The sequence below is a fragment of the Littorina saxatilis genome, linkage group LG10 (genome assembly GCF_037325665.1).
Source record: "Littorina saxatilis isolate snail1 linkage group LG10, US_GU_Lsax_2.0, whole genome shotgun sequence".
Classification (NCBI taxonomy): Eukaryota; Metazoa; Mollusca; class Gastropoda; order Littorinimorpha; family Littorinidae; genus Littorina; species Littorina saxatilis.
This window is the reverse complement of record NC_090254.1, coordinates 44,217,499-44,230,192: the sequence shown is the minus strand read 5'-3', so window position 1 is coordinate 44,230,192 and position 12,694 is coordinate 44,217,499. Positions and strand designations below refer to the sequence as shown.

The following is a 12,694-nucleotide window of genomic DNA, read 5'->3' as shown; positions in this document are numbered from 1 at the left end:
TTTTCATTCCTTCATTTGTATGATTGACAGATTGTGTTTGTTCTTTCCGGGGTTTCTATGAAATTCAGATGTTGCACCAGATTTACCAGAGATTTTTGTGTCTGCTATTAATTGGTTTTGAGCACAAATATTCTTCATGGGGTCTTGACAATCATGGTTTTTTTTTCTTTTCTCTTTTCCACAAATAGCATATTATCACAAAATACAGAAAAAAGTGTGCTTATTCTTCTAATTTATGTACATCAAGATATATTTATTATACTTGCTTAGCAGGTTTATGTTGAGCATGTCTGGGGTTTGGAAATGTATTTAATGTCACTGTTTATGTGTGCGGTGATTGTTCACTTCAAAAAGAAACATCAAGTTTGTGAATTCCCTACCAGTAATACAGACAAGCGTAAAAAGGTGAACCATAGGCAAAACAAAGTATGGCAAAAAGCAGTAACAAAAGCACCCGCGGATACATTTTACAGAAAAAGACAAACGACGAACAAATAACCACAACAACAAAAACAAGACAAAAAAAGAAAATAACAACAACAAACATGTCTCTATTTCTTCCTAAAATATTACTTGAGTTGCAATGTGCTTTTACATTGGACCAAAAAACACCAAAGAAGAGGAAAAGCAACAGGCGAAAAGAAAACCTTCTAACTTGGGTAATAAAAAAACAACAACACATGATTGTCAAGACAATCATGTTTAGTTGGGAGAGGAAGGGGCTAGGGGTGGGGTCTTGACAATCATGTTCAGTTGGGAGAGGAAGGGGTGGCGAATTGGATTACTGACTGAACAATACACTTAACTGTGATTTGGTTCATCAATCAACCAGTCAGTTGACCAATGAGCGGTGGATTCGAACCCCGGCCGGGTCATACCTAAGACTTTAAAATTGGCAATCTAGTGGCTGCTCCGCCTGGCGTCTGGCATTATGGGGTTAGTGCTAGGACTGGTTGGTCCGGTGTCAGAATAATGTGACTGGGTGAGACATGAAGCCTGTGCTGCGACTTCTGTCTTGTGTGTGGCGCACGTTATATGTCAAAGCAGCACCGCCCTGATATGGCCCTTCGTAGTCGGCTGGGCGTTAAGCAAACAAACAAACAAACACACAAACAAACAAACCAATGAGCGTGTGCAGTTTGTATTGTAAGATTTCGAAACGATTAGTAAAGCAAAGTTTTTCCTCAGACAGACTTTAGGCCGTCTTTGGTGTTACAAAAACATCTTGGATAACATGCGCGTGGTAGAACAGTGAAAACGTACATACAGCATGTTTGATTTCAAAGGCTAAACCTCGCAAGTAGTCCTTTGAGGCGCAGACGTTTACTATTGCGTTCAAGGAAGGAAGGGACCAGGTAAGTATGTCTGCACAATCAGATCAATTTCGTTCCTGTTCACTGTACCACTTGGCATGCAATTATTGCCTTTTATACACCGCACAATGGCCAGGTTATGAATATTAAGAGCCGGCGGCGAGAGCTATTGGATATATTGTGGACTGGCTTAAACTTTCGCTTTTGTTGCGAGGTATGCGTGGCTTGGAATCATTTCAGGTATAACTATTACTTCGATAAAAGACTGGCATTTTTCTCCTTTCCTTCGAGGAAGCGGAGGTGACAAGTGATGGACTGTGAGGGTAGAACTACTCTACGAAAGGGGGTTGGGGGGGGGGGGGGGGGGACGTGTGTACAGAGCTTAAGATTCGTGGGTACAGGGAGTTTTTTTCGGCAAATTTGCCGCTTTGTTCGTTTAAGTTTCGACAATGTTTTGAAGTTCAAGGGAGTCCTTTATGTCACATTTTCTGAAGCGTTTGAGAATGCTGATACTTTGCCTTAGAGTAACTTAGTGTGTATGAAGAGAGGCTGAAATTGGGGGGGGGGGGGGGGGGGGGGGGGTAGGAGTTGAAGACCATTTGAGAGAGAAAGAGAGAGAGAGGGGGGTGTATCTCGATTTTTTATCATTAAAAAACAAAAACAGAATATGAGACCCTCAGACGTCAACCGAAGGATCGTTAACACACGAGGTTATGTTACAGTGACCCCCCCCCCCCCCCATTTAAGGCTTTCCCCTTTTTAAGACCTTGACATTTCAGCTTTTCTGTTCATAACCTCAACAAATGTACCGCCATCTTAAGTCTCCCTCCTTTTTAAGACCTTGACATTTCAGCTTTTCTGTTCATAACCTCAAAAAAATGTACCGCCATCTTGTCTCCCTCCTTTTTAAGACCTGATTTTCTCAGATTTGTTTGACGTCTTGGAAGGGGGGTTCCGCTGTGGCAGAAAGAGTTCTAACAAATCTGCTGACAGCACCTAAGCTTTCCCCTCCCTATTGGCGGCACGGGAGTGAGTAAGAGTAAGAGTAAAGGCGGTTTTATGCACACCTGATTGATTTGATTTGCAGTTGATCGAACCGACGTCGTGTGTTCCCCACCTGACAGAGAAAAGCTGGATCGAACACTGATAGTGTGTGTCTGCGAGTGGTGACTGTGTCGACAGCTTTTTCCCTTGAAGCAGGGATTGCTTTGGGATGACTATCGGGGTTGACGGTGCGTGGCCATTTGGTTTTTAATCTACTGTGTGTGTGCGTAATGTGATCTTCAATGTGTCCAGTATTCATGGTGGGGTTTTCTATTACTCAAGGTTTTGTTGCCAGTGAGTGTTTTGGTTTGTTGGATTTCTGTGGAATTGGGAAACAGGTTTTGGTAGCACTGTCTGAGTGTGTGTGTGTGTCTGTGTGTGTGTGTGTGTGTGTTTCGCGTTGTCGTTGTTCAGTGTTTGCACGTGTGCGAAACAAGCTTCATTCAGTGATAAAGAGAGAGAGAGAGAGAGAGAGAGAGAGAGAGAGAGAGAGAGAGAGAGAGAGAGAGAGAGAGAGAGAGAGAGAGAGAGAGAGAGAGAGAGAGAGAGAGAGAGAGAGAGAGAGAGAGAGAGAGAGAGAGAGAGAGAGAGAGAGAGAGAGAGAGAGAGTATAAATCACGCGACAAGAAGATTCCGCGATTGGAAAAGGGGGGGGGGGGGGAGATTTGGGGCGTATGTTTTTTGTGTGTAACTCGGACCCCAGAGATCCAGGACCAAATTGATTAGTTATGTGTGACTCGCAGAGATAGAAAGCCGATTAGTTATGTGTGACTCGCAGAGATAGAAAGCCGATTTGTCTACACATTATGAAAGGAAAGCCTGGATGTTCCTTAGTTCGGTGAATGCTTTGTAAACCATTGCTTGGGTTCGACCCTGTTGGTCGCTGTTTCGTGCACATGTCCTCTGAAGGACATTTCGACCGTCTGTGAGGTGACTGAGAGTTCAAAAGTCGTGATACCTGTGACGTTGATAGAGTCCATTAAGACTCGCTGCTTTCCAGAGGCTGTGGTCTGAGTTGACGTTTGTCCATATCTGCTAAGTAAAAGACTACTAAAGACAGCCTACCCTTCCAACCTTGATGAATGCTATGGTCCGACACCTGTAGGGCAGTGCCATTCATGGAGTTCCAAAGAACGTTCAGGCCATCTGTGAGCTCAGAATTCGTGATTGCTTTGACTGCAATAGAGTCATTTTCAGCGCCAGTAGTGTAGAGTATTCCGAGGGACGTCATATCAGTGGTTGTTATCCTGTAATTTAGAAATGAATCTAACGTGTGGTGTTAATGGTTGGCTCGTGCTGAAAAGATCATTGTACGGGTGGGATCGTTAATGACCGCCAGATGATACGGTTACTGTAGTGGAAGGTAGCGTGGAATTGTGTCTCCTGGCTTTGCCAATGAAGGTCGAAACTACAATCAAATCTGCTCTAACGATGACATCTCGATAACGACAACCTGCCAATAACAACATTCCTAAAGGCTCCCTGACAAGTTTTTTTCCAACATTATTTCCCTTTCCACGGCGACCACCTGTCTAAAACGACCGCTTTTGGTCGATGACGGTCTCTTGGGTTGCCGTTATAGGCAGGTTTGATTGTTCACGAAAATGTGTTCCATGCAAATAGCATATATGGGTGCATGTGGTTAGGCCACACTTTGATTAGTGCTCAATCACTTTCTGTACAGAAGCTGTACTGAATGCATGAACAACATCCTCCACAAAGTATTGTTTACATTAATGCGGCATACACCATTTCTTCTGTGGACCTCTAAACCACCGGCTTATATATGGCACTGAGTGGGGGAGGGGGTGGTGGTCGGAGTTCCCCCCGTGTCCTCTTATATATATAAAACGTTGTACGAGTTGACAAAAGGAGAGGAGAAACCCCTAGGTCCTGTCCTCTTACCACCACCACACCCTAACCCCACCCATAATCATTTGCCTGTGCTCTAACCAAAGCCGAAAAGTTCAGAAGACAAATACCTCTCAAGACCCCCTGCAGACACTGCCAAACTTTGTCTGGTGCCAAGAGGGGGATCTTGATCGGCGGTGTGTTGGGGGGGGGGGGGGTGTAAAATCCCTTCCTTTGTACCTGTAGGCTGGTAACCTGATAGCGTGATAATCCCCCTGTTATGGGGCTCGTGCAGAAGTAGAATTGAGACTGTGAGGTGAGAGGAATTGTGCTCCCCCCCCCCCCCCCTCGCCTACCCCTCTCCTCGCTGACATTGGTCTGTATTGAGCGAGTGGTGAGGTACCCGGCCGTTTCAGTGTCGGGTACCAGAGTTGCAGTAGAGAGGCTCTTGTGTTTCCCGGTGTGATTGGAGAATGGTGTTTTTGATTGTGGTGAACTTGGATTTGTGTGGTGTTAATCTGCATTGTAACCGTGATATTGGGTAACGGGATACTAGGCTTCTCTTCTGTTGCTGGTCGAGTATGTACTTTCTAATTGTTGGATATTTGTCTGGTTTTCAAGTACCACTTCGAGTTGTGTGGATTTGAAAAGGAGTGTGTGTGTGTGTGTGTGTGTGTGTGTGTGTGTGTGTGTGTGTGTGTGTGTGTGTGTGGTTGTGTGTGTGACAGAGAGAGAGAGAGAGAGAGAGAGAGAGAGAGAGAGAGCCTGAGAGAGAGAGAGAGAGACAGAGGGAGAGAGACAGAGACAGAGAGAGAGAGAGATTGGTTGATTATATTATTATAATTATTTGACATTCTTCTTCTGATTTTGAATTACTACTTCAGTCTGTGACTTTGAAGGAAGTGTGTCTCCGTGTTGTTGTTAGTGTGTGTGTGTGTGGTACGTTTGGGTCTTGTTAGCTTTCTTCGTGTATATAGTTTAGTGCTACCTCAGCATTAAAATAAATTAGTGGTGATAATAACTTTCTTCTGTAGGCTAGATAAAACGAATATTTGTGTGGCATAGAACACTGTAACAGCAAGTTTGACACGTTAAGCTCTGACAAATGGCGCTTGTGAAGTCCTTCAAAACCCCCATTATCTTGCAGACACAACCATGCTTAGTGTCATTACTGTCTTCAATCATTCGCTCTCACGGTATTCTATTGTAGTACATGTAGCTCAGCGCAGTAAAAGCCTGTTTTTCATTCCCTTTATTCTTGAACGAAAAGAGAACGGTATGTGATTCAGATTTGAAATTCATAGTTCCTTGTGTCATAAACTTGTTTGTTTGAATACAGGTGCTTAGAGAGAGATGGGAAGGTCTCTCATTTAAAATTGATCTTGTGCTCTCACATGCTTCATTAGCCAGAAGTACTGCTGTTGATTTCTGCTTCTCAGTTCTGCTCTCGCTCTCTTTCTTTCTCTCGCTCTCTCTCCATTTCTCTCTCCCTCTTGAGTCTTCCTCTATCCCCCTGACTCTCTCTCTCTTTCTCTATTTCTCTCCCCTCCCTCTCCCTTTCTCTCTCTCCCTCTCGTTCCCCCTCTCTCTCTCCTGCCCCCCCCCTCTCTCCTGCCCCCCCCCCCCTCTCTCTCTCTCTCTGTCCCTCTCCTGCCCCCCCTCTCTCTCTCTCTCTCTCTCTCTCTCTGTCCCTCTCCTGCTACCCCTCTCTCTCTCTCTGTCCCTCTCCTGCTACCCCCTCTCTGTCCCTCTCCTGCCCCCCCCCTCTCTCTCTCTGTCCCTCTCCTGCCCCCCTCTCTCTCTGTCCCTCTCCTGCCCCCTCTCTCTCTGTCCCTCTCCTGCTCTCTCTCTCTCTCTCTCTCTCTGTCCCTCTCCTGGCACCCTCTCTCTCTCTCTCTGTCCCTCCCCCCTCTCTCTCTCTCTGTCCCTCTCCTGGCACCCTCTCTCTCTCTCTCTCTCTCTCTCTCTCTCTCTCTCTCTGTCCCTCTCCTGGCCCCCCTCCTTCTCTTTCTCCTGTTCCCTCTTTCACCCATCTCTCTCTCTCTCTCTCTCTCTCTCTCTCTCTCTCTCTCTCTCTCTCTCTCTCATGTTTCCCTCTCTCTGTCTCTCTCACTGTCTGTCTGTCTCTCTCTGTCTCTCTTCTCCCTCTCTCTCTCTCTCATGTTTTCCTCCCTCTCATGTTTTCCTCCCTCTCTCTCTCTCTCTCTTTCTCTCTCTCTCTCTCTCTCTCTCTCTCTCTCTCTCTCTCTCTCTCTCTCTCTCTTTCTCTCTTTCTCTCTTTCTCTTTCTCCCCTCCGCCTACGTCCTTTAACTTGTCTATGATTTATGAATTCCAGACGTGTTTGCACTCAGTAAGAGTGTTTGCATTACGTGCATGTTGCTAGAACTAGAAGTGGCCAGGGGTTGAAGACAGAAACGGAATCGATGTTAATACATCTCTGTAATGGTTGATCCAACACAAAAATGTGAGACTTCGAAAGTGTCAAATGGTGTTGGCAAACATGTTGGAAATGATCAGATGTTTGATCGATTCTGCGATCTATGGGAGGAGGGGAAGGTGGTTGTGTGTGTGTGAGAGAGAGAGAGAGAGAGAGAGAGAGAGAGAGAGAGAGAGAGAGAGAGAGAGAGAGAGAGAGAGAGAGATGGGTGGGGGGGGGGGGAGGGAGGGGAAAGCATGCCTGATTCAGAGAGAGCGAGAGAGAGCATACCTTCAATATAGAGGGCTCTGCTCTGATGTCTTTTTTTCACGTTTTATTATTTTTTCTCCATTGGTTTTGGTGTAGATTTATAATATATATGTGACGCATTGCTCAGATCACTTTCTGATTTTGAATCTATCGCTTTGAGAAATAGTATCTCTCGCGTATCTAATAACTTTTGACTGTACAACGAGAAACATCTATTGTTTTGTTTGTTATCGTGAGATTAAGATAACTGCCCAGCATGTTTCTTTAACGGTGTGCAATGTTGTTTCAGATGCTGCCGTTTATATTCTAAATGTTATCTGCCAGACTGCGCTGTTGAAATAGGCAGTTATATTGTTCAGCTGGAAGACTGAAATAATGTGTTTTTCTACCAGTTCGTTACGAATGAAATAATAGAGGCTCTTGCTTGGTTTCGAATTGAAAATCAGATATCAGAGAAGTGAGTCATTTGTCAGGGAGTTTAGATAGCTGATATCTGTGTTATGGGTTTGCACGAAGTGAACCCGAAAAGTAAAAGGGTCTGTTTATGTGTTGGAACAGAGATCGGGCTTAATCAACAAAACCTAGCAATTAAAAAAAACCCACCACAACAACAAAACACGCATCTCTGTAAAGTTTCTAAAAAAAAAGAAAGAGATTTGAAACAAGTTTTGTAAAAAAAAACCCCAGAGGTTTCTAATTCTAATTTTGCTTTGTGTGTGTTATCAGTGCAAGCAGCACACCCTTGCTACCTCCCAGGAGACGGCGAATGGTTGCTTTCAAATTTGTAGAAAATGAATTTTCTGATGGCTTACTTTCTTGAGTTACACCTACAACGTCAATCTGAAAATGTTATTACTTCCCACAAAAACTGACCAAACTGCACAGTTTGGCTGGAGCTGTTTCCTATATGTCCAACCGAAAGGGATGATCTTCCACCACATGTAAAAGTTTGAACAAGTGTTTGACTGTTCGACGATCTTTTAGAGGTAAGGTACCTTTAAACCTCAAACAATACCAACAAGACCGCTAGCCAGAACAAATCAGTTTGACGCTGAGGTTAAGCCAATAGTCTTTCAGAGGAATCGATCCTACAGGATTTATTTGCTGCCTTGGGATTATTCACAGTTCAGAATGATTCAGGGAGGTTGGCAGGCAGGTACTATACCCTAAACAAAAGTGGAAGAAAGCTAGTCATGTGTTTGGTTTACCTTGCGCTGTCTTCAAGAATGTGTGCTCCTATCTGTCCCTATCCTATATCTTCATGCGGTCAATAATGTTAAGGAAAAAGCAGGGTGACAAAACTGTTGGAGAAAAAGATAATCAACAGCTGATTAAAACAAAACAATAAGTAAACAACACTAAATAAAGCAACTCTTCAAGTAAGCAAAGAAAAAACAATCGACGAATGGCACATCAGTATTATAAGACTTTATTTTAATGAAATAATATGCGCACATGTCAGACCAAAAAACCAGAAGACATTCCCGCACACAGAGGGAAGGCAAACGTCTACATGTATTTTAAATCCAGACATCACCTGTTACTAATTAGGAAGCCTCGTCCATTACGTTCAGGGAATGTTTACGATCACAGTTGCACTAGTGCTTTGTAAATGTTGTTTAGAGTGGTGTACTCTGCGACTTCACATTATTTTGTGTGCACATTGCACCAGTGCTCAAGGGCGAGCAAGTGAAGAGGTTTTTGTTTGCCTGTAGAGATCGAACTTCAGTCGTAAATCAACCACAAAGAATAACGGTAGCAGTCAGTGACTTATGTGGAGTTAGCTATTAGAGAGAGAGAAAGAGAGTGGGAGTTTGCTTTACAACGAACTGAATCAAGCAGATAATCATATAAATAGTAATAAATAAATAGCACACACGCACGCACGCACGCACGCACGCACGCACGCACGCACGCACACACACACACACACACACACACAAGCAGACACACATACACACACACATACGCAGACACGCACACACACACACACTCACACACACACACACACACACACACACACACACAGTACATTACATTCAGAGGAAAAATGGGACATACCTTCCTGGCTGACTATTTTCGACTTTTCTCTGTTGCAGATAAAGGATAACAAGAAGATGGAAGATCTGCAAAAAGCAAGAAATTCATGTCAGAGCTTTCCTCACCCTGACCAGTACAACATAATTATCCAATCCAATTTCAATCAATCAAGTTGAATCAGTGAAAGAATGATATGACTATGTAGCTGCTGCTGACCTTCACCAAAAGCCTTGTGAAAATGGAGGAACGGCTGTACCCCAGAACAAGAATAAATTCTCACAGGATATAAGCTGCGGTGACGATTATAGATATGGCAGAAAACAGCAGAACAAAAGTCGTATGGTACATAATCTTCCATGGGGAATCAAGATGACAGAAATCGCCAGACAAAAAAATCACATAGGATATAATCTTCAGTGAGGAATCAAGATGGACAACTCACATAGAAGATTGTAATCTTCCCTGAGGTATCAAGATGGCAGAGATCACAAAACAAACGTCTTCACGCAGACGACCACATTCGGCATCAGGCGTCGTCATGGAGACTGCCTCGTATCCTCGGACATCTTTTGTGGAGGCTTGGCCATCACCCAAACCACAGCAGTCATCGTCTCCAGAGCTGGAGTTCACAGACAAGCTGAAAGCCTTGAAGGAACTCATTGCCTCTTCAAAGACTCACCGCCGTCCTAGAAACTCGCACGCAGAGAAACACCCAGCCCGTATCATTGCTAAGAGATCGGGTCCAAATTTCTGCGAAGCTGAAAAAGTCGGTGAAAAGGTGAAGTTCACTGCCAGAAGCTTTGAGAGCGGGAATGGTGCTTTGACTGACAAAGACCTCATTGCGAGGGAGGATTTGGAATCTGAGTTTATACGTCCTCCAAGACCTCATTCGTCTGCTGAAAGCTACAGTCATCTTCTTTCGAGAGATCTTGCACAGATGGGTAAGCAGTTGGAACAAGACTGGCTGGCATCGGAAAGAGCTTTTGCGTCCAGCTCAAGCCCCAAAAGAGTGTCATTTAGAAAGGATGACCCATTGGAAGCTCGGAGGAGTCATTCTTCACTAGGATACTACCATCATGAAGTGCCGGAAAGGGATTGGAGTATTCCTTCAAGAACTGTTGGTTCTTCTTTGCATAGAAACAGTGAATTTCTTGAAAGACGTGAAAAGGGTGTAGAGTGGCTTTCTGTGGATAGTGTGCGTGAAGCCTCACTCCTCACCACATCTTCTGCAGTTTCCCTCAGTGACATCAAGGCGAGGGAGTTGATGAAACAAAAGGAGGCCGTGTACAGGCAGTATTCGTCACAAGAAGAGACTGCAGATACAACTCCCCCAGAACATGACTGCACATCCACTGAAAGCACACCCAGACCTGTTCAGACAAACGTGCACATCACTGACCAGCCGCAGCGATCAAGACCAAGACCACACAGTGCTGATGTTACAAGCAGAACTCTTCCATCTGAAACACAAAGTTTTACCATCCATGCTTCATCAGGGGGTATAGATGGAGAAAAGGGACACTGGACTCAGCTTCTGTCTCAAAAACGTGACAAGAATGACTCGGTGTCGATGAGCAGCAGTCCAGCGACAGTTCAGAGCAATGTGTCCTTGGAGTTTGCACACCGCGCATCTCCCCACACCTTCCTGCTGCAGGAAGCTGCTAGGCAGCTGGAGCGTGAAGAACTTCAGGTCAAGGATGGTGTGAGGAAGTCTAAACAGAGAGAAACTCGTAGAAACCGAGAATCTACCTCAGATAATGGTGATGGCATTTTTGGGCTGGAGGAGCAGCTGCAAGATGATGAAGTTGCCAACATCTTCCAGCATCCCAAAACTAAGAAGAAGATCATCATCAAAAGGGGCTCAGTCAGAGTTGTGCACGAACCTGAATCTAACTCAAGCTCATTCAAATCTTCCCACAAAAGACCCTCACAAGAGAGTGCAACAAAATCCAAGCATCCTCTCCTGAACCAGTCTTCCCAGGACAGTGACGACACTCTGGTGCTGGAGGTCGAGAAGGATGAGCACCTCATGACTCTGGACAAACTCAAGTCCTTGCTGAGGAGTAGAAGGTCAGATTCGAGGCCAAGCTCCCGGGCTTCTTCAGCAAGTTTGAGTTCTCCATCACCCATGAAAGCCTTCCACCATGCAAAGCATCCTAACATCCACAACCAAGATTCTCTGCAGCCACAGAGTAGAACGAGAGATCACTCAACCAGAAGAGGGGAAGATAGTGAAATAAATGGTGATTTAGGTCACATGAAATCGAGGTACGCTGAGTCTGAAAGTTCAAAACCCGTTCAGCGAAAGGTCATCAGGAGGCCCCCAAGTGTTACCAAATCCAAAGAAAACTCCCAGCTAAGACAAGCTCAGAGGAATGCCAGCTCATCTCAGCAGTCCATTGTTGGTGAGAGAGATGGGAGGTTGTTATCTGATGCTGGATCACCATTAAAGAGCAGTATCATCAGACAGAAATCAACCAGTGACAGACCTTCCTCAGCTCCACAGTTCTCCTCCAGGGCTGTATCCTCATCATCAGTGCCTTCTTCCACCAAATCTATCAACACCACTAAGAACCAAGGATACACTGATGGCCCTGTCAGGAGGACCTCATCTTCAGCCAGAGATGTTAAAGTTGGGGAATTACTAGCAAGGCCAAGATCGTCATTGGACTTTTCCCAAGGGAGCAGAGAGAAGTCTGCAGAGACTTTGGCTGCAGCGCAGTCTCTGCGTAACAGCGTTCAGCGCCTTCACCAAGAAATTTCCATGAGAGTCAACCAGGATGGTTACTTAGTTCAGGGTCTGATAAGCAAGGCTGATGCTTTTGGTGAACTTGAAGATGTGCGGAATGGAGGTGTTGTGAACGGGCACGTGAATGGTATTCCACATCATGAAGAAGCTAGTGATGCTGAGTCAGGTGAAGTTTGCCGAAAGTTGAACTTTGAAGAAGATGCTGGAGCTTCTTCTGCTTCTAAACGAATGGATGTCACAGGGGCACGAAGGAGTCAAAGTTGTTTCCCCTTTGGCAAAAGACTTGGAGCAGGAATGGTAGACACAGGCAGCATCCCAAGCCTGGCTGGTAGTGTTTCTAGTGTGGATGGTACTGATGGGGATTTCAAGTCCGAAGACGAAGTCAAGAAAAGAAAGACCACCTCATTGTCAAGCTCACTGAAAACTTCTGTTAGTCAGCAACGACAATTAAAGATGACCAGCAGTGATGACCACGATGAGAACAGTTTTTTGCGCAATGTCCAGCAGCTGTCCAAAGACCAAGGCACAAGCACACCGAGGGAAGAGGTGGACAGGGGTCAGCAAAGGGCAAGCAAAGCTGTTCTCTCGTCTAAGCCTCCAAAGTTCAGAAGTTCTGCAATGAGGAACATAGAGTCCCCTGGTTTAGATGAGAATTTCATGATGCCTGAGCGGCTGTCTGCTGACAACCTTCGACCCAGACGTCCTGCGTCTGTGGGGGCCATACCTATACGGCCATCGGAGGGAGTTCCCATAGGGTGAGTGCTTAAAGACGTTTTAGGTACCTTTTCTCTTGGGGGGCACCTTGTTTCCCAACATTGTCTCTTCATTAAGTTTGTAAATTTACTAATGTTTTAAGACTCCTTCCATTATGAGACATAATTTTATCAGATTGTTTAGGTCTTAAACTTCACTGTGCTTCCTGAATCTTGGACAACCCAGAGCCTCACTACACTGTCTGTATCTCTCAAACTATCCCTTAGGAGGTTTTGATTGACACTTCATCATGTAAT

General features: G+C 45.0%; 1 protein-coding gene across 1 annotated transcript in view; it reads left to right on the top strand.

Moving 5' to 3' along the window:
- The window catches only part of LOC138978906 (uncharacterized), a 62,102-nt gene that overhangs the window by 13,783 nt on the left and 35,625 nt on the right, over positions 1–12,694 (top strand). Inside the window, exon 2 of the mRNA XM_070351721.1 lies at positions 8,995–12,439. Within this exon, the coding sequence (XP_070207822.1) occupies positions 9,411–12,439 (3,029 nt within the window). The 5' untranslated portion in view covers positions 8,995–9,410. The remainder of the gene's footprint in view (positions 1–8,994; positions 12,440–12,694) is intronic.